Source organism: Camelina sativa, chromosome 20, assembly GCF_000633955.1.
Source record: "Camelina sativa cultivar DH55 chromosome 20, Cs, whole genome shotgun sequence".
Taxonomy (NCBI): Eukaryota; Viridiplantae; Streptophyta; class Magnoliopsida; order Brassicales; family Brassicaceae; genus Camelina; species Camelina sativa.
Genome location: NC_025704.1, coordinates 15477873 through 15500432, shown reverse-complemented (window position 1 = coordinate 15500432; position 22560 = coordinate 15477873). Strand labels below are relative to the sequence as shown.

At 38.6% G+C, this 22560-nt stretch overlaps 1 protein-coding gene and 2 pseudogenes across 2 annotated transcripts; all 3 read right to left on the bottom strand.

Annotated features, from left to right (window-relative positions):
* Positions 220 to 4499, bottom strand: LOC104770919 (annotated as a pseudogene).
* Positions 5011 to 10485, bottom strand: LOC104770916 (annotated as a pseudogene).
* On the bottom strand, positions 10587 to 14942 carry LOC104770917 (myb-like protein X). Of its 2 annotated transcripts, none has more exons than XM_010495391.2 (5): positions 14475 to 14942; positions 14202 to 14383; positions 13761 to 14102; positions 11727 to 12615; positions 10587 to 11441 (listed from the first exon to the last, which is right to left on the bottom strand). In XM_010495391.2, the coding sequence occupies exons 3-5, from the start codon at positions 13836 to 13838 to the stop codon at positions 10951 to 10953; spliced, it is 1458 nt and encodes a 485-aa protein (XP_010493693.1). In that variant the 5' UTR covers positions 13839 to 14102; positions 14202 to 14383; positions 14475 to 14942; the 3' UTR covers positions 10587 to 10950. The 2 variants fall into 2 exon arrangements, with proteins under 2 accessions (XP_010493693.1, XP_010493694.1); XM_010495392.2 differs by having other exon boundaries at positions 10951 to 11441; positions 14763 to 14942.

The window sequence follows — 22560 nt, the reverse complement described above, 5'->3', positions numbered from 1 at the left end:
CTTGGCTCAACCATATCTTGCTTATGCGCATACACACAGTAGAAAAGGTGGCTAATTTCGTTTATTGTACATCAGTTTTGTTGTCTTAGTTCAACCATGTCTTGCCTATGCCGCATACAGGGTACCAAAAGGTGGCAAAACTAACAAAACCCAACCTATTTTTAATGATGTAAATAAAGCTTACAAAAGCAATCTGTGTCAAGTCATAAACGAGAAAACAAAACAAACCGTGTCATGCATTTTTAGACAAAATAAAATCCAACAATTTTTACAATGAACTCCAAAAACAACAAAGGTTCGTTTCTCCATTTTGTGAAAGAGTTCTCAATATGATATAGTTTTTGATACTCTGAGCCACAACATAACAATGCACTGAAAGCGAGAGCTCCGAGACTAATTCAAAACTTGGTACCGTATTAGTACTTCAGAATTTGCATTCTTCATAATCAATTCCAGAGTAACCTGTTGATCAGCAGGCGAGTAGATGACTCTTATGAAACAAGCATTTTATCTCTTATTGAGCCCTTCATGTTTCCCATGTGATTTTGGTGAATCTATATAAAAGAATTTGGCTAGCTTCTTGTTCTTTCCTGCACCTATTTCAGAGATGATCACCTGTGTTAGAACAATGTATAATAGTTGAGACTGTCCACATGACTTTCACAAAAATCCAAAATAGGATGCAAAAAAAACCCAACAAAGTGAACATTAAACCATTTGTTTTTTTACCTGCTACTAGTTATTCGTCACAATTGATAAATTGAACACTGGGAATGTGCTGGACTTTGTAGTAATCTTCTCCACCTGGTATCAGTTTCTCCATCCACTCCCTCTTCATTCCTACAATCTTCACTTCCTTTAAAGATGTTATGTACTTGAGTCCATCAGGAAGTGCCTTCAACTTCTTGCAATCATGTATCATCAAGGTACCAAGGCATGGCATCGACCCTTGTTCTACTATCCACTCTTCCAACTCCGATTGTTCAGATATATTCAGAACAAATAACAGAGGAAATCCACTTTTTGAGCACATTATTTTCCTCCCAACGAATGCCTCATGTCTTAATTCAACCGACTTCAAATGAAACATCTTTTCTAGAATCGGCATTGGATCCTCCTCCATGCGGCAACCAGATAGATCTATATGTGCAACGTGGGGAGGGAATTGATGTAGATCAGGTATCTTTGACATATTTACCGCCAATGTTAACTCTTTTAGATGAATAAAATCCAGAAAGAATTCTCCCACATAATTATCCACAGGGGTTCTGGTCCAACCAACGAAACAAAGTGTCTCCAGGTTTCGCAATTTAGGGAAAGATGACGATATGGTTTTAAAAATACACCTTTTGCTCAAAGTTACAACGAGAATTCTGAGATTGATCATACGGAGGAGGTCTGTCACACTACTGTGTTGCGGTGAGAAATGCCACAGATACTCCAGGTTCACTAGATCACCCAATTCCAACTTGGTTTTATCATGCATAACCCAAGGTAAGGCAAGGTACCTCAACTCTAGCATCTCTTTCAGAAAATTTGGCACATAAACCGGTTCTAATGTAGCAGCAACATTTAAGTCCAAATAGAGCAGACGCTTTAAATTCCGCATAGTAGAAGGTATATGAGATACTACAGCCTGACATAAGTTCAAGAATCTCAAGTGGATGAGCCCTCCAATTCTAGAAGGTAACTTCCCTCCTTCAAACTTTACACCAAAAAGATTTAACACCCTGAGCAATGGTAAACTCTGGAAGCCTGGAGCTATCTGTTTCCAATCTTTCTCTCGTCCCAAAAATACAAAAAATCTGGCCTTTTTATTGTTTTTCTGTCCTAGTATATGAAGAGCATTACCGCTATGTATGGCAAGTCTGCGAGATCTGTTAGGAGATTGAGCATTGATGGTAGAGGAGTTGGAAGTAGGGTCGTCTTTGATAATTTGTAGGAAGTTCTCTTCTTTGGCTTTAGATAAACATACTTCTCTCATCATGTCATGCATTCGACAATATTCATATCTTGAACTCAAATAGGGTTTTTCAGGAATAACCATATTTCTCCTCACTAGCTCTTCTAGGTACCCTTCTCCACTATCTTGGATGGTTGGTCCATCATAAATTCATTCCGCAGCCCAATAACTGAACAATATCTGCAAATTTATCATCCAATCTTCGGGGAAAATTGCTAGGTAAAGGAAGCAATGCTTTAAATGCATTGGCAAATCTTCATAACTCAGAGATAATATTCCGTAAACCGAATTGAGACTGTTTTCATCTAAGCACGATTTTCCTATGATTTGAGCTGTATGTTTATTAGCTAACAAACCTCCTAACACTTTAACAGCTAATGGTAGTCCTCCACAATGCGTGACCATTTCCTTTCCCATGGCTTCCATTTCTTCATCAAGCCTTACTTCTGCACAACAGCACATGGTAATACATTTCAAGATGCATATGCATGTGATCCCTACACACTAAATTTTACTCCCTCCGATTTCATAGGATGTTTAGAGAAGTATTTTTGTTTTATAATATAGGATGTTTCCAACTTTCTATGCAACTTTTAGATTAATTTTATATTTTCTATTATGCAGTATTGTTTCTGATTGGTTAAACTTTTTTAAAATAACTATTTCTTAATATGCGTGTTTTAACTAAAACATCATATATTTTGAAATGGAGGGAATACTAGATTATTGGTCTTAATTAATTTTTATATGTAAAAAAGTGTACCATTTTTATCTCTCCTACGGTATACTATCCTCTCACAGAGCTTCCAACTTTCTTTGGGAGTAAGAGTTCTTGGTCTAAAAGCTAAACATGGTTGTTCAGCATGTAACAAAACACCTTCATTCCGAGAAGTAAGTAGCAACTTCCAACCTGCAAAATATTTTTGTGTTCATGTTAGGGAATAAAAGTCATGTATTCTATATATATATATTTTTTTAACAATTACTACTTATGAATTAAAAAGGAAAATATTGCTCACCTCTTTTGTCTGGAAACACAGCTTTTATTCGATCCCAGTCTTCTTCTTTCCATACATCATCGAGGACAATCAAATATCTAGCAGTTTCCAATAATTGATAGAGTTTAACATGGAGTGCATGTTCGTTCATATGTGAAATCTCACCATCGTGTGGTCGAAGTTCTTGCAAGATCCTCTGCCAAACATCCTTCTGAGTAAACTGTTGCGAAACACAGACCCATGCGAATCCATCAAATTGACGTCGGACAATGTCATGATGAAAGACTTGTCTAGCCAGAGTGGTTTTACCAATACCGCCCATTCCAGATATACAAACCACTTGAATGTTATCATCATTCTCCACCAAATGACCAACCAATTCTACAACACTCTCCTCCACCCCGACAAGATCGCTCTGAGAACTATTAGCAAACGTTTGCCGGATCTCGCTCTGAGCCCTTTGTCTGTCCTGAAAAGACAGCGAATGACCACCATGATCAATGATTTGTTGAATCCCAAAATTCTGCATTTCCCCAATTACTTGAGAGATCCTCTTAGTGATGCCTTGGATGTCTGAAGCAAATTTGTGGCTATCCGTTAAGAAGCAAGCAAGTTTTTTCACATGCTTCTTGATCCCTTTTTCCTTTCCTTTCAATTTGTTCAGAAGAAAGGATTCAATGATATCCTCAGCATCATAAACAATGTCTTTGACATCTTCTAAGAAGTCTCTCACCCTTTCACTTGCATGTTTCTTGGCTTCTGCATCTTTCAACAACGACCGTAACCTTCTCAGCTGACGCTTTAGTTCATCAACTTGCTCATCAATTCCTTGCAGTCGTCCAGATTCTCGACTCAGGAGATCCCAAAGCTTCTCAAGTACGAACGACGCAACTCCTTCAGCCATAGTCCACAATCACCAACGAAGAACCACTGAACCAGTACAAGAACGCCAAGGATACAGATTTTCAGAGAAAGAGTTTCTTTAAAATGATGAAGAAATTAAAGCGATCATTTTTATCAAAACTATAAGCTAAAAGTTGACTCCAAGTCAACCTCATCTTATCTAGGTACCGATCTCTTGGCTCAGGCTTCTCCACTCTACAGTAATATATCTTTATGATTAATGATTGATCAAATAAAAGATATTTCAAATGGCAGAATACTAAATTTCGCCACCTAAAACAAGAACTGAAATCTCCAGCTCAAATGGCAGAATACTTATTGGATTAATTCTCCAGCTCATTCACATTAATGAACTGAAATCTGCAGAACATGTCGTCATATATCAAGTTAACTTCAGGGACTAAATTTTTAAAGAGAGGCAGACAAAAACTTGCACTGTTGGAAACTATTAGAGGATTGTAATCATAAGACCTAGCTGAAACCTGGTGTTTGCAAATATGTAACCTGAACTGAAGGTAACCAATGAGAACTGTTTAATTATAGTAAGCAGGGCAGAACGAAAATAGAGATTAATCGGTTTATATCCATATATATATATATCATCATAACATGCCCAGATAAAGTTTAGTACACACAAATCCAAAGGGCTTACATGTTTATACCATTTCAGCCGGAAGAGATTAGCCATTGAGAGAGGAAAGGTTAACAAGCTTATCAAGAAGACAAAGACCACCACTTCAATGTGAATCCTTTGATTCAACAGCTTTAGATGCACATATATATATATCTTAACTCACTCCAATCATCAGTAGGGGTTCTCGGGGAATAGTGCAAATAAGAAACAATGGTAACTTAATGATTCTTTGGGATTTCAGTTTTTTGGGGGTCATTGTTGCATCATCACTTACAATCAATCAAGATCATAAGTACATTTTGTTAATCTAAGTTGTTCTGTCTTCAAAGGGAACTCTCATCAAGAAAAAAACAATCTATCTTTACCAAATATGCATCTGTGTGAGAAATTTGATCATTCTACTACTAGTAAAAATTATATCCATCAATAAGAATTGAAGCTGCTATATAAGATTTACTGAAAACGATTCAAGTCCATGGTTTGTGAATTAAAGAGACAGATCCTAAACGATATATCTAAGCGACCAAAACTTTTATTAAGAAATGTAGCGATATCGTGTGACTGGACAATTGCCACCACTTAGGGAACGTAGGTCCATCCCCATCAGTGCAAGTGTGGAAATTTAGCTAACACAATGAACTCCAAAAACCATTTTGTGAAAGTAGCATGGAAATGTTCCATGCTTCCACATCGAAAACGTATCAATAAAAGCATTATTACTATGATATAGTTTTTGATATCCTGAGCCACAACAAAACGATGCACTGACAGCGAGAGGTCTGAGACTAATCCAAGACTGGCAACGTAATCCGGTAGTTTTATAACCAATTCCACAGATTCTTTGAGAAAACTCATTGGTCATCATATGTCTCTTATGAAGCAGCCTCCTCCTAAAGTGCAGAACTTCTTAAAGAGAGAAATTTCTAATAGCCTCGCAGTTTCATAAAATCTAAGAAAGAGGAACCTAAAACCATCTGTTGTCGCTGTGGTGAATCCACTGAGATTGTGAATCATCTTCTCTTTTTATGCCCATTTGTTAGGAGCAGTATGGTTACTCCTGTGATTATGGAGAGTTTATATATATAAGAGAATTTGGCTAGCTTCTTGTTCTTTCTTGCATCTATTTCAGAATGATCAACGTTAGAACAATGTATAATAATTGAGACCTGTCCACATGACTTCAACACAAATCCAAATAAGATGCAAAACCATTTATTTGTACCTGCTACTGGTTATTCTCATTATACGTCGCCACAGTTGATAAATTGAACACTAGGAACGTGCTGGACTTTGTTGTAATCTTCTCCACCTGGTATAAGTTTCTTCTTCCACTCCCTCTTCATTCCTTCAACCGTCAGTTCCTTTAACGAAGTTATGTACTTGAGTCCATCAGGAAGTGCCTGCAACTTTTTGCAACCATGCATAGTCAAAGTACGAAGACATGGCATCGAGAATTCTTCTATTGTCCACTCTTCCAACTCTTGTTCTTCAGATATATCTAGAGCACATAACTGAGGGAAACCACCTTTTGAGCACATCATTTTCCTCCCAACGAAAGCCTGATGTCTTAATTCAACCGACTTCAAACGAAGCAACTTTTCTAGAATCGGCATTGGATCCTCCTCCATGCGGCAATCATATAGATATATGTGTTCAAGGTGGGGAGGGAATCGATGTTGATCAGGAATCTTTGACATATGTACATGCAATCCTAACTCCTTGAGATGAAAAAAATCCAAAACGAACTCTCCCACTTTATGAATAAAATCCACACTGGCATTGGGCGAAGCAAGGAAATCAAGCGTCTCGAGGTTTCGCAAGGAGAGGTGACGATAGAGTTTCGAAAGTACAGTTTTCGCTCAGAGTTACAGCGAGAGACCTGAGTTTGGTCATACGGAGGAGGTCTGTCACACTACTGTGTTGTGTTGGGAAAGATGACAAGTGCTCCAGGTTTACTAGATCACCTAGTTCCAACTTGGTTTTATCATGCAAATGCACAGGTAGGGAAAGGTACCTTAACTCTAGCATCTCTTTCAAAACATTTGGTATATGAACCGGTACCCCTGCTGCATAAACACCTAAGTTCAAGTAGAGCAGAAGCTTTAAGTTCCGCATAGTAGAAGGTACATGAGAGACCCCAGCTTCGTATAAGCTCAAGAACCTCAAGTGGATGAGTCCTCCAATGCTAGAAGGTAACTTCCCTCCTTCAAACTTTACCCAAGAAAGATCCAACACCCTGAGCAATGGTAAAGGTGGAAGTAGAGACTTTGACAATTAGTAAGAAGTTCTCTTCTTTGGCTTTAGATAAACATACTTCTCTCATCATGTCATGCATTTGACAAGTTTCAAATCTCCACCTCAAGTAGTTTGTGTCAGCTATAAGCAAATTTCTCCTTAGTAGCTCTTTTAGGTAGTCTTCTCCACTATCTCGAATGGTTGATCCATCGAAAAAGGATGTTAATATTCCTTCTGCAGCCCAGTAATTAAACAATAACCACATACGTATCTTGTAATCTTCAGGAAAATGGGCTAGGTAAAGGAAGCAATGCTTTAAACGTGTTGGCAAATCTTCATAACTCAGAGATAATATTCGGTAAACCGAATTGAGACTGTTGTCATCTAAGCATGTTTTTTCCTACGATTTGAGCTCCAATATTGTCATAAACCCTTTTCCACTCACGAGCTGTATGTTTATTAGCTAACAAGCCTCCCAGCACTTTAACAGCTAATGGTAGTCCCCCACAGTATGTGACCATTTCCTTTCCCATGACTTCCATTTCTTCATCAAGCCTTAATTCTACACAATATCACACATTTCAAGATGTGAGCTGCAAAATAAATTTACTAGATTCTTGATCTTAATTTGATAGTTGAAAGTGTACCAGTTTCATCTTTCCTAGAGAGTACTATCCTCTCCCAGAGCTTCCAACTTTCTTTGGGAGTAAGAGTTCTTACATTAAAAGATAAACATGTTGGATCAACATGTAACCCAACACCTTCATTCCGAGAAGTAAGTAGCATCTTCCAACCTGCAAAATTATTTGTGTATACATGTTAGGGAATAAAAGACATTTATTCTATAGATTTCTTTTTACAATCACACAAGATCATGGCTCACCTCTTTTATGAGGAAACACAGCTTTTATTCTATCCCAGTCTTCTTCTTTCCATACATCATCGAGGACAACCAAATATCTACTTGTCTCCAACAATTGAAAGAGTTTTCCCTGGATTGTATACTCGTCCATCTGTAAAATATCACCATCGTGTGGCCGAAGTTCTTGATAGATCCTCTGCCAAACATGCTTCTGTGCAAACTGTTGTGAAACGCAGACCCATGCAAATCCATCAAAATGACGTCGGACAAAGTCATGATGAAAGACTTGTCTGGCCAGAGTGGTTTTACCAATACCGCCCATCCCAGATATAGAAACCACTAGAACTTTATCATTGTCCACCAAATGACAAACTAGTTCTTCAACGCTCTGCTCCACCCCGACAAGATCGTTTTCAGAACTGTTAGGAAACATTTGCCGGATCTCCCTCTGCTCCCTTTGTCTGTCCTCAAAAGACAGAGAACGACCACCATGATCAATGGTTTGTTGTATCCCAAAACTCTGCATTTCTCCAATCACTTCAGAGATCCTCTTAGTGATGCCTTTGATATCTGAAGCAACTTTGTGGCGATCCATAAAGAAGCAAGAAAGTCTTCTCGCTTGCTTCTTGATCCCTTTTCCTTTACCTCTAAATTTGTTCAGAAGAAAGGATTCAATGATATCCTCAGCATCATAAACAATGTCTTTGACATCTTCTAAGAAGTTTCTCACCCTTTCACTTGCATGTTTCTTGGCATCTGCATCTTTCAACAAGGATTGTAACCTTCTCAGCTGCAGCTTTAGTCCATCAACTTGCTCATCAATTCCCTGCAATCGCTCAGATTCTCGGCTCAGGAGATCCCAAAGCTTCTCAACTCCAAACGACACAACTCCTCCAGCCATAAAATGCTCCTCCACAATCACCTACCACAAACCCAGCAAGAACGCCAAGGGTACAGATTCTCAGAAAAAGAAAATGATCTAAATTCTCAGAAAGCGATCAATTTTGTCAAAACAAATTGACTCCAAGTCAACCTTAACCAGCCTACCAATCTATTGGCTGAGAGTTTTCCACAGTAATATATCTTATGATTAAGGGTCCCATATGATTAATAAATTGATCAAATAAGATCTATATATATATATATATCATAGGGCAGAATATTAAATTAGATGCTGCACTTGAAGAACTAGTATCACAACTTATCTACCAAATTGAAGAAGCTGCTGCTTGGTTTTCATGAAAGTTAAGCTTCTTCGTGAGCTTAGAAAGGAGAGAGGATTGTTTCTGGCTATTTTTTCATGTTCTTCAACCGATGACTCAGTCGTATCATTGGCCTATTCGATTCTCCAGCTCATTCACACTGATGCTTGAACTCTGCAAAGATATCACATATGACATATATAGGTTGTTAACTTCAGAGGCAAAATTTTCAAGAGGGGCTACACAAATCATTACACTGTTGAAACTATTAAGAGGATTGTAATCATAAGTCATAGCTAAAACTGTAAAACCTAGTGCTTGTAAAAGAAAATGTAACTTGAACCGAGCATATTTATTCACTTTATTAAATTTATCATTCCAGAGTAAAAAAACACCCATACACCTTACTCATTCTACGTCCTCTATATTGCTTGAATATCCGGGGATAACAAAACCACGAAAACTGTCCAATATTTGTAAGCAGAGCAAAACGGCAACAGATTGATCGATTAATAAGCAATATTTCATCATAGTACATGACTACATGACCGGACACACAAATTTCAAAGGGATTATAGGTTACCGTTTCAGCCGGAAGAGATAGTCTTTGAGAGAGGAAATAGCAACATGCTTATCAAAACACAAGAGACCACCACGTCACCAGTGTATCCTTGACTCAACAGCTTTAGATGCAGTGATATCTTTACCCACTCAAATCATCATCAGTAGCGGTTCTTGGCAACAGTGCAAATACAAGAAAGAATGGTAACTTAATCACTTTTCAGCATCAAGACGGCAAAGATTCTTTGTGATTTCTGTTCTTTGTGGTTGCATCATCACTCCATCAATCAAGATCACAAGTATACTATTTAGCTAAATAATTTGTTGATCAAAGGGAATTTTCATCAAGAAAAAAGCACTAAACCCTTATAGCGAAGATGAAGTAATTTCCCTAAAGTCTCTACCAGGCATTTCATCGAGACCTTCACTGCATTGATAATTGGAGTTACAAACACCGAATAATTTCTCTCCCATTTTAGTACTAAAACCAATCTATCTTTCACTAAATATGCTTCTGTGTGAGAAATTGAAATTCGATCATTGTACTAAGTTGGTAAAATTATATCCGTAAACAGAAATTAAACCTGCTTACAAGGTTTTGAGTTAAAGAGAGATATCTACGTGACCAAAACTAAAAATAAGAAGTGTATCAATATCGTGCGACTGAAAAAGCACGTGCCACCACCAAGGGAACGTAGCAACTATATTGCATTAATGAGAGAGAGATTTAGGATTGAACTAAATGTGTTTACTAGTAAAATTTTACACATTACACTGTTGGGCATGGAGCTAATAAGAAAGGTTATAGTATAATACCAAAAATCTTCAAGCTTTCGTTCGAATCGAAAAGAAGATATTCTCGGTTTTCTCAAGAATACTCGTGTACCAAAATCCTGATAAACCAACGATCGCTAGGATTGAGAAACAAAGGGTTCAGTTACTTAATACCCACAACGATTCAAAACGAGTTTGGAATCTTTCAGTCCTAGTGATCATTGCTTTAGTCACGATTTGGTACAATAGTATTCCTGAGAAAACCAAGTCTATCTTCCAACTCAACGATTCTGATGAAAGCATAAAGATCTCTGACACTAACCTTCTTCCGTGATCAATCTGATAAACACGTTTCCATGCCCAGTAACACACATAGAAGCCTACTCTTTTTTTCTTTTCTTTTCTCTGTAATATACAAACTTCATCTACTAATGTTGGTGTGATGCAAGCAGAGAATCAAAATTCCGTGCAGAACCAAAGGCCACACATATCCTTGTCCTTATAACACAACATGTCAAACAACGAGTCAACGACAAAATCAACCTCTATGGATTTACTCTACTTACATCTTCATTCATTCTTTTTTCCCCACCCATGCAGAGCTTTGTGGGTGTTCATATTTTATGGGCATATAACATATTTAGTCCCTGCTCATACACTTTGGGGAGCTATGGAGTGCTGTGTTGCTCTTCTTTAAAGAGCCATCATAGATGCTGATGCTAGCATAGCAAACCCTGCTGCAAAGTGGCGTGGCGTTGTGTGAGGGATACTTCTCCTCATGGGTTGTGGCGTAGGAGCATCCGAGAATATAGTCACAGCTAAAATGGAATAACATAAGGTAGAGCTACAATATCCGCAGATTCTATTCTGAAAGCTTGGTTCCAGACCTGCAAGGATACCCCAGAATCTGGAGTATCTGTTCTCGCCTTTTTTAATATGACACCCGACTGACCAAGTAGCCATTCTTGGTCATCATCAACCTCCGGCAACATCTCCCTTGTTGGTACATTGAGTATCTGATTGAGATACTTTAGGTCAGGATGAGGCGGCTTTATGGATGCTTCACCATTTTCCTTGACTTTCACTTTCATTGTTGCAGCTAAAGGGCTTGGTGGACAGACTTTTTGTTTTTCTCCAGATACAGCAAAACCGTTAAGCCTAACTTCTTTGACTTGTGGCTTGCAAGTCGTTTCTTGCACCTTAGATGCAGGCATTGGAGGAGTTCGGGGTGCACCTAATGTTCTTCCATTTTCCACAGATGGTGCAGAAGTTGAGTGCCTCTGTAACTTGTGTGGCGTGGTTCCATTCCCTGCACAGAAATTAAAGACTACTGTTAGAAAAACAAAGAGTTAAGAACATTGACAACGTTTCAGACCCAAAACCAAGGACAAGTGAACGGATCTTGCATCAATAGTCCAAATAACTACCCAGAGACCAAGAAATTGAATTATCTTTTTAAGGTAAGAAAACATACCATGATTGGATAAAACTATAAGGTGCTTTTAAGTACCAAGCCATATTATCAAACTATGGTTAATATGGCAACTACACTCCTCATTCACCAGACAGAGAATCGGATCAGGGAATAACTCACCATACAAGAATCCATTTGTCACATGATCCTTCCGTTTGCCAAGATTTCCCTCAGTAATAACGTTGTTCTTGACGCTTGCCCGTGAAAGGTCAGGCGGTTTGCTATTTCTTATATCCAGATAGTCCTTTTCCCTCTCCTCTAATCTGGGCCCTCCTATCAATTTTGGTTTCTCCTGGCGAGTTTTATTTATTGACTCTATGTTTTCCTCTTTCTTATCTATAATTCTGTCTTTATCTCTTGCTTCATTCTTCTTTTCCCCTTCTTGATCCCTGGGTTTATCACTCTTGGTCACACTTTGCTTGCGGTGACTCTTCTCCGCTGATTCTGTTTGCCTCGCCTGGTCTCTGTTCTCCATTGGTTTACTCATAGCCTCAGTTCTTTTCTGATCTGCATCTAAGTGTACTCGAGAAGTAGCATTTTTAGAACTTTTTGCCGCTGCAAAATTCTTCGGGGTATTGATTCTCTTATCTTCATCCACCCTATGGCTTATTTCCTCAACTGGACCATTCTCAAATGCTCCTCCAGTTGGTCCTAAATTTTTTGGGTTAGGATAATCAATCTTTTGTGCACTCTGACTTCCTGTTGCTTCTTCGTCATATCTGATCCTTGTTGCCAGGTCCTGTACATACTTTGACTCTCCATTGATATTATTCTGCACGGCATTTGTTACAAGTTTCTCTCTGTGCCCGGTGTTTGTCAGAACCTCTGCTTTCTTCTCCTCCAACGGTTTGCTTTTTTCTTTATCTTTCTCCTTGTCTTTCCGATCTTTATGTCTGTCTTTCTTCTCCTTTCTTTCCTTCTGCTTGTCTTTGCTTCTATCTTTACTCTTTTTCTCTTTACCCTCTTTCTTTTCTTTATCCTTCTTGTGCTTCTTTTCCTTGTACTTGTCCTGAAATTCACATCCCATGAAGGCACATATAAGGGAGGATCACAAAAATTCATATAAACTTATAAGGCAGTAGCATAAAGTTCCACTTCCACCTATAACAGACTGTACTCTATACGTGGCAAAGGCATAAAAAACAGAATACAAAAGCATTTCAAGATAAAACTATCATTTTCCAGAGGAAAATTACAGAAAGAAAAACGAAAGCCTCCAAATCCCTCAACTATTAACAGAAAAGATTTACCATGCTTTGGTAGTTAGGACATTCAAAACCCATATGAGCTTATATACGACTGCGGGCCAAAAATAGTGAAAAAGATGGATATGCATTGTTTTTCTTTTTCTTTATCCTCTAGTAGGCAACTAGTCTGATCTATCTGACGTAAGCTACTACCAGTAAGTTCATAACTAACTCCTAAACTCCTCAATACTCTTTCTGAGTACCATTTACTGCAGTGTCTTAATTATGGCTATGTAATCACTAATCACCTACACCAATGCAAAGCACCCTCACTACTTCCTGATCCTTAAATAGTCTAATCTTATACCGGTTGTGAAAAGAGATACTAATATGGTCCTCAGGTCAAATAAGCAAACCCTTGAGAAAATAATCAATGAGATAAATAATTCTAACATCTAACACAACGAACTACATGAACAGCCCTTCACTTGAAAGTTTAAAATTCCCCAGTTAAAGTCAATCAAAGATCCATCACCCTTAATGTGTTCTATATATAGTAGGAGACAAAGGAACATTCTCGTAAATTTAGAACAGAAAGGTACATCTCTAATGATTTCTCTCACATATAAGCACCAATCGATCAGCATCAGCGATACGCTCATAAGATTTAGTCAAATCCTTCCTATCGATAGCAATTTACGTATACTCAAGGTTTGATCACCATAATAGCAAAAGACTAATTCTCCAGAGTCTAAGAATCACCTACTCAAACGGTTCACCAAGTATGTCTATAAGTCCTAAAAAACAACACAAAACATTCCACAATACAAAGAATTCCACAAAACCCATTAGACTCCAGTCACATGCAATCCTTGAGTTTCCTCTAAAAATTGGTTTCTAATTTCTAAAAATAAACAGAATGACAGTGGTTCAAAGTAGAGTAAGTTCTAAGAGTTGACATATGAACCTTTACAAGAGGTACTGCTTCGTCAGTTCTAATCTTCTTCTCATATCCTGGTGGAGGAAATGGGAAGCAGCGAGACATGGCACTTGTACGTGGGAACTGTAAAGTAGTATACTTTAACCACTGTCCTACTTTTTTAACTCATTTATCCCAACACTTGACCAGATCAGAATCTATGATCCTGTACACCATTCCAGCTCAAAATTCACTTTCCGACCCGCAGTAATCAAATTCCAAGGCCACAATTTCGAAATCACTTATAACTTAGCAAATTACACTTCTGAACCCTCTGATATGGGTCAAACTTGAATTGAATTCAGAGTGGTACCCTCAAGATTATATAGCCTGCCACAAAACCACATCACCAGAAATCAAGATCAGAACCACTTTACACAACTCACATTAACAAACTTTTGGAATTATGAGCATCTTAAAAAAAAGCACCTTTAAGTTCAATTAATCAAAATCTCAACTCCGTGGCAAAGCTCGAATTGAATGTGAAGAAACCCAATTGGGCAAATAATACTAACTCCCGCATCAACAGCTCCAAATTCAATTCTCACACTCCAAGAATTGAGCTTTTCACTAATTAGGGTTGATTCCAAAAAGACGATCCAATCAAAACCCTAAAATAAATCAAATTGAACAAAAACAAAACAAAATGTCAAGTGAAATCACAAGATTATGCCAAAGGAACGTAAAGTCGAAGCTATGTACCAATCCTCTCCATGTGGGTTTGAAGTAAAAGAAAACCAAAAAAATTATCAGAAAACCCCAAAAATCAAAGCTTTTTAGTAATCTCTGCCCCGATCCAATTTCAAAACTCAAAAATCCAAACTTTATCAGTAAAACAAAATCAAAAGATGTTGCTTCAGTTTCATATAAAAAACGTGCGATTTCGAAAAGATCTCAAGAGTGAGAAAAATATCAAATCTCTCATCTCTCTCTCTCTCTCTTCTCAATCTACATGTGTTTGGCATAAGAAGTGTGTATATATATATATACCTTCTCTTTCTGTGTAATAATATATATGTAAATGTTCTTCTATGAAAGGTTTTATTTTTGAAAAAAAAAAAATTGAAACTTTTACGGGTTATGTTTTGATGGGTTGGCTCTCTTTGATGTGGGAAGAAGAAAACTCTCTCTCTCTCTCTTCTTTGTGTTTCTCTCTCAAAACCCCAGCCAAGGAAAGAGAAACTTTGGCCAGAGAATGGTAAATTTGTATTTATAGACCAAGAGAAAGAAGATGGATACGTGTCATTCGTATACTTTATTTCTTCAACATTCTCTTTAAGTAAATGGGCTTTTTGGACTATTTTCTTCATTGGGCTTGGTCCGATATTGACTCTGTTTGATTGATTCTGACTTTTTCATACCCCACGATAGCCGGTGTTGAATTTATGCATTTGACTATTGATTTGGCCTAAACATACATTACGTTTATAAATATTTGAATTTCATACCCCAACTTTAAAATCAATACCCCAAATATAATTATTGTGCCAAAACATACAAAAACATATTTCTCGACTAACTCTGTTAAGCTTCCGTTTAATCAAAATGACGTGGATTCCACGTGTGCGCAGCGATCCAAACGACGTTGTTTTGGCAAAACTGAGAAACTCAAATTTTGGCCAAAATGACATCGTTTTTTATTTGTCTCCCAAATCTCTCTTCCTCTCTCCCGAAACTCTCTCTCGCGGCGGAGGAACCCTAGAATTTGGGCGTTTTCAATTTCGAGTCGATCTGAAGTAGGTTATCGTTTTCTAAAGCCGAGGGCAATGATTCCCGGGGATGAAGGTGATTTGGAAGTCGCACCTGGAGTTCCAAACCGGTAATTTTCGAAAAATTATTTACGAAATTCCTCATAGTTCATCGATTGATTAGCATTGGATAGTTTGTTGAATTCTATTATGTAATTGCATAAAAAATGTGTTATAATAGTGGGTATTTGTATAAGTCGTGTATGATTTGTGTGTGTGTTAGAGAAAATCTCGGTTTTGAACAATATTTGGTTTTGTTTTTGTAGACCTGAAGATCCAATTTTCATAATCTACTATAATGGAAAGTTTGAAGTCGCCAATGGTTGTGATTGCATATGTTGGAGGCGAGACTCATAATCTTGAATGCAAGGCGGAGACCATAATTAAAAACATGGTGGAGTCGATAGGGTTGTCTATGGTTGGGCAAAGAATATGGTTTAAATACCCCTACGAGATGTTCTCAGAGTTGAAGTTGTTGTATGATGGATCCGATAATTTCCAGAGAATGTGTTCAGCTGCGCTGTGGACAAGATCAATAGAATTCTATGTGGAGAAGAATGAGATTTCTAATGATGGAGCTGGTGAAGAAGAACACAATGATGATGGAGCTAGTGAAGATCGAGGCAATAATAGAGCTGATCAAGAAGGAGTCAATGATGGTGGAGATGGTGAAGGCAACGATAGAGCTTGGTTTGCTAGAGGTGGTGATGAGGAGGATTGTTTCGGTAGAGGAGATGATGATGAGGAAGATGAGGCTTGTGATTCTGAGGCCACTCCTCAGAATTCAGATGATGAGGATGGTGGATCCGAAAAACACCTTAGGTACAAAAAAGGCAGTGGAGAGATAAGATTGGGGCAGGTATTTGACAGCATACCTTTGTTCAAGGAAGCTGTTGTTGAGTATGCGCTTAAGGAAGGAACTAATGTGAAGTATTCAAGATGGGGATCTGAGAAATCGGAAGTCATATGCTCTCTTGGTGGTGGTTGCAAATTCATACTTTATTGTTCTTTTCAAAAAGAACTGAACACATTCCAAGTCATGTACTGCAGTGACTTCCATTCATGTATCCCAAACAAGTATAGCAAGGTAGTGAAGGATGGGGTCATTGCTAAGTTGGTATTGGATGACTTAGGAATGATCCTACTTTCAAGCCAAGGCAATACAAGCAATAATGGAGGACCGTTACAACTGGGTGGTCACTCCAGATCAATGTAGAAAAGCCAAGACAAAAGCATTGGCAATGATTCAAGCTAAACATGATGAGCAATTTGCTAGACTAAAGGACTACCGTCTAAAGGTACTTGAGTAAGTTTTTTTTTTAGATTTGCATTTACTTATTGCGAAACCGATTCTCATCTCTAACTTTGCTTTTTTTTTTTTTTCAGTTCTAACCCAGGCTCGACTGTTGAAGTGGGAACAATAAGAACTGATGAAGGTATTGAGAAGTTCGACAGGTTCTACGTCTGTTTGGAAGCACTCTGGAAGACATTTGTTGCTCAATGTCGACCCATATTTGGGATAGATGGTTGTTTTTTGAAGAACGATGTCAAAGGTCAACTCTTGGCAGCTATAGGACGAGATGCCAACAACCAGTTCTTCCCTATTGCATGGGCTATTGTGCCAGTAGAGAATACAAATAGTTGGATATGGTTTATCCAGCTTCTTAAAGCAGACTTGCAACTTGGAGATGGTGAAGGATTTAGTCTCATCTCAGACAGGCAGAAGGTGAGTTGGAGACACTTACTCTCCTAATCTACATTATACTTAAAATATGAGTTTGAGACACTTACTCTTTTTGTGATAGGGCCTGCTTATTGTTGTGGAACATGAGTTGCCCAAAGTCAAACATCGTATGTGTGCACGCAACATATATTCAATCCTTAGCCAAATTCCCAAATCAAAATTCGCATATATATTATCGAAATTGAATAACTAAAATCAACCAAAACACAAATTATTACTTACCAGAAGTAGATGATTAATACATTGGATGCAACCTACTGCAGATCGACTCGAAATTGAAAACGCCCAAATTCTAGGGTTCCTCCGCCGCGAGAGAGAGAGTTTCGGGAGAGAGGAAGAGATATTTGGAAGACAAATAAAAAACGACGCCGTTTTGGCCAAAATTTGAGTTTCTCAGCTTTGCCAAAACGACGTCGTTTGGATCGCTGTGCACACACACGTGGAATCCACGTCATTTTGATTAAACGGAAGCTTAACACAGTTAGTCGACAAACACGTTTTTGTATGTTTTGGCACAACAATTATACTTGGGGTATTGATTTCGAAGTTGGGGGTACGGAATTCAAATATTTAGAAACGTAATGTATGTTTAGGCCAGATCAATAGTCAAATGTATGAATTCAACACAGGGCTATTGTGGGGGTATGAAAAAGCCGTTTCTCCATTCTTCAAGTCTTCTGATTTTGTTACAAATTTACAAGTCTTCTGATTTTGTTTTCCCCGTGAAGTTGTATATACTATATAAAAAGATAAATGGTGTTATGTAAGAGAGTAAGAGAGAATAAAATGGTTTAAAGTTTCAACAAAACTTAACTAATTGTCAATCTAGAGACACTCTCTAAATTATCATCATGATCAACTCTAAATCTCTATGAGCCACAAATTATTTCTTCCTTCCAATGTGATATTTTCTTCGTTCAAAACATTTTTAAGTTTTTGATAAGTATTTAATGTTATTGGGCTGCTAGTGTTTGGCTCATTAAGCCTTAGAATTTGTGTTTAAGGAATTATTCAACAAAAAATGTTTATCATTTTTTTCCTCATCGTTTATATTTTTCTCTCTTATTTTCTCTGATCTTCACCTTAATCTCTCTTTCTTCTGCTTCACATCTCTATTTTTGTTACTATCCTTTGATAAGGTGTTTCCATCTTATCAAATTGGTGATTTCCATCTGAGAGTTGTATAAACTCAAGGGTAAAAAAAAAAAAAAAAAAAAACTAGAAATGAATATTAGTGATGAAGCTTGCGATCGCATACTACGATCTTGTGATGAAATTAGGTTTCAGTTGAAGGAGATGATGAGAACCAATCGAGAGTGTCGACAAAACCTCCTTAGCCTACAAACCAACACGGTGAGTCCAGATCGTCCGTCAGCTGCTCAACAAACTACCATGGGGAGTCCAGATCTTCTTCCATCTGTCCAACAACCCATCACAGCGAGTTTAGATCGTCCACATTTAGAGCTTACACCAAGAAAATCCCTAGAAATTCCTCTTGGGAATTCTGTCAAACAATTGGTGAGCATTGCGTTTCCAGAATCAGTCAATGGGTCTCTGAGCTTCCAATCGCTGTACAAGCTCTAAGGGAAGTAAGAAATCATGTCACACGCAGCTATCACAAGGCCAGGAAGAAGCCAACACGAGGGGGACGTCACGAGATCATTTTGGCAACACAAATCACCAAACGCTCCATGAAGAAACATGGTAAGCGACCTTATCATCCCTTGCGATATTGTAGGATTCAGGAGTTTGCTTGTGCGGTTAGACAAAAAGATACGTCCTTGGATTATGATGCGTCACAAGAGCTTGATGATGGAGCTGATTTCAGAAGGAGGGCAAGGAATCGTATTAGGCGTGTCAACAATGGTTGTCAAGTTCAAGTGGCTGAAACATTGGAGATTCAACAAAGAGTTCTGACGGTTCACGGTAACTTAAGAGCTTCTTCTCGATTTAGTCCAGTCCATTGTGGTGTTGATAAGGTACGGCTTTAGGATTCAAGAGCTGAAGACGGAAATGATAGAGTAAGGAATGATTCAAAGTCTTGGACCAAATCTGCAGAGGCATGGGAGCAAGTGGGGTTGAAACCTCAAGAACTAAGTGTAGGGAACCAGACTTTAGGAGTAGTTTACATTGGATTCCAAAGAATAACTCCACAAATGAATAGAGAGCTCAAGCCTAATGAAGAAAACCTATCCTGGAAGCATCATGAACGTAGAGGATCGAACGGTGAGCTTTAGGGTGTAACACATCACGGTTGGGAGAGAGTGGGAGCAGATAACTCAAGGAATAATAAGGCTGGGATGTCAAGCTGCTCTAGGGAAGCTTTAAAGAAGTGGATAAACAACTTGGAGGCTTACTTGTGTGCAGGACAAGTTCCTCAAAACGATTGGTTGAAGATTGTGTATTCACTCTTAGAAGGAGAAACATGACAGTGGATCTGATATGATCGTGGCAAGCAAGGAGCCAGAGGCGGCAGAGCAACCAGAGGTGGTGGGAAGGATCACTCGTTCAAGAGCTAAGGAGAGGGCCAAGGAAGCTCATGCACTCATGGTGACGGGTCATTCAACCTACCAAGGATCCAAGTCTTCAACATATCCAACCTGAAGACTTCACCCGGTAATGATGACTAGGTAACTTAGGTGAGAAGTTTGTACTCTTTTTCCCATAGCTGAGTTTTGTCCCAATGGGTTTTCTCAGCATGGTTTTTAATGAGGCAAATGGATCACTACGTCGAGTTATCTAGAAGTCATTACCAATGGGGAATAATGTACTTCTGTACTAGTTCAAGTGACTTCTGTACTACTACAGGTCACTTAGACGTTTTGCTGTTTTCTTATTTCCTTAAAACGTTTTGTTGTTTTATTTTTAACTTCCTGCTGTTTGGAGTGTCGAGCCTAGGGTTAATTATAAAACCCACAGCCACGCCTCCTTTGTTCTTTAGCGAAGAATGATGTTGTGACATGAATTGTTGATCTTTCTTCCTCAATTTGATTTCTTGAATGCGTTCTTGAATTCTGGGTTTCTAAACACTTTGTGACATAGAAACTCTTCACTTGTTTCGTTCCATACAACCACCTAAACATCTATCTCCATCAAACCATTGTTTTTTTCCTTCGATCTTCACACATCATCACCCAAAACCTTCCGTTCATCATCACATTCCATCCACATCACCTGTCACTCGTTTATCAGCCTTCAACAGAGTCCAATCCTAGGGGAAATCGTATCATGTGGTATCAGAGCCAACTCTGTGCCAAGGCTAAGTGATTCTAAGAACCCTAATCTCTTGTGTTTTTGCTTAATTTCGTTTGTCTAGTTTTAGGGTTTTGTTTTTTGGTTGTTCGTTTGTGTCTAGATCGAATAGGGTTTAGTTCTTGCTGATTTGTTTGAGTTTAGGAGTTAGTTTTGTGTTGTTTCGAAATTAGACTGCAATTAGGGTTTAGTTATTTCGAGTTTGTTAGCTATAGGGTTTGGTATTGTTCGATTTTTTTCTTGTAGTCTTGTTCGATATTAGAATTTCGAGTCTTAGAGTTTTATTTTCGTTTTTCTCATTCAAGGAACATTTTACTGCAAGATCCTTCTTTAATCTGCAGGTACAATGGAGCTTTCTCCAGAAGCTATGGAAGCTTTGAACCAAGTCTTGTCCAAGCGAATAGCAGAAGCAAACAAAACAATGACCACTCAGTTTCAGCAACAGATGGAGCAGCTCAGTAACAAGTTAGAGAAGCAGCTCAAAGACATAGCTCAAGCATCTAGCACTTCAGATCAGAGTTCTTCAGACCCGCCTAGTCCTAATGAAGCCCACCGTTTAGCTAAAGGAAAGGCACACATGGGAATCTCTTCCAAACACACACGGATCAAGACAGTTAAGTCACCTATTGGGGGAAGAGAGACTTGTTTCAATCAGAGGAGAAACACTCAAGGAACAGAAAGAGAGCATCGCAGAACTGGCATAGATCACATGCATCCACGACGAGTTGAACAAGTAGCTGGGCATCGAGTATATATTGTGTCAGATAGAGAATATTCCGAAGAAGAAGAAGTTTCAGATCATAGTCAAGAGACAATGAGGAGAAACCGAAACAGAGATCATGACAGGGATTATGATCCTTTGAGGCAGCAACTGAAACATCTCAAGATTCAGTATCCTTCTTTTCATGGTACCAATGATCCAGAGACTTATCTAGACTGGGAGAGGAAGATGGAATCTAACTTTCAGGTTCAAGGTACTTATGAGCTGAACAAGGTGAAGATAGCCATATTCGAATTCAATGGCTATGCTTTGTTGTGGTGGGAGCAGTTGGGGCTTACTAGACATCGACAGAGAGAGCCTGCTATCACTACATGGGAACAACATGTCACACAGATGAGAAAGAAGTTTGTGCCTACACACTATCAGAGGGAGATTCTTAACAAGTTTAGGCGTCTCATTCAAGGCACTAAGTCTGTTAGAGACTACTATCAAGAGCTGGAAACGCTTATGATCAGGGCTGTCCTAAGGGAAAGTGAAGACATGGTTATGTCTAGGTTTCTTGGAGGTTTGAACAGAGAGATTCAAGACAAGATAGAGCTGCAGAACTATGAAGATGTGAAAGAAATGGTACATAAGGCAGAGTTGATTGAATCGCAGATTAAGAGAAAGGGAGTGAGGTCTACGTTTACGCCTGACATGTCCAAGCCGAGAGAATTCAGTAAACCCGCCTTCACCAAGGACAGCAAACCCGTGACAGCCACAGTCAAAGAGGAGGTTAAGATCGATTTCAAGCCCAAGAGTAGTACCTCTACAAGTCATATTAGTTGTTTCAAATGCCAAGGAATGGGGCATTATTCCAGAGACTGTCCAAACAAGAAGCTGTTTCTTCTTCAAGAAGGAGGAGAGATTGTGCCNATATTCGAATTCAATGGCTATGCTTTGTTGTGGTGGGAGCAGTTGGGGCTTACTAGACATCGACAGAGAGAGCCTGCTATCACTACATGGGAACAACATGTCACACAGATGAGAAAGAAGTTTGTGCCTACACACTATCAGAGGGAGATTCTTAACAAGTTTAGGCGTCTCATTCAAGGCACTAAGTCTGTTAGAGACTACTATCAAGAGCTGGAAACGCTTATGATCAGGGCTGTCCTAAGGGAAAGTGAAGACATGGTTATGTCTAGGTTTCTTGGAGGTTTGAACAGAGAGATTCAAGACAAGATAGAGCTGCAGAACTATGAAGATGTGCAAGAAATGGTACATAAGGCAGAGTTGATTGAATCGCAGATTAAGAGAAAGGGAGTGAGGTCTACGTTTACGCCT

Coding starts and splice junctions, on each gene's coding strand:
- LOC104770917 (XM_010495391.2), bottom strand. CDS start 13,838: ATGTCTCGCTGCTTCCCATTTCCTCCACCAGGATATGAGAAGAAGATT. Junction 12,616..13,760: donor AAGCAGTACCTCTTGTAAAG/GTTCATATGTCA, acceptor TGTGAATTTCAG/GACAAGTACAAGGAAAAGAA. Junction 11,442..11,726: donor GACAAATGGATTCTTGTATG/GTGAGTTATTCC, acceptor ATTTCTGTGCAG/GGAATGGAACCACGCCACAC.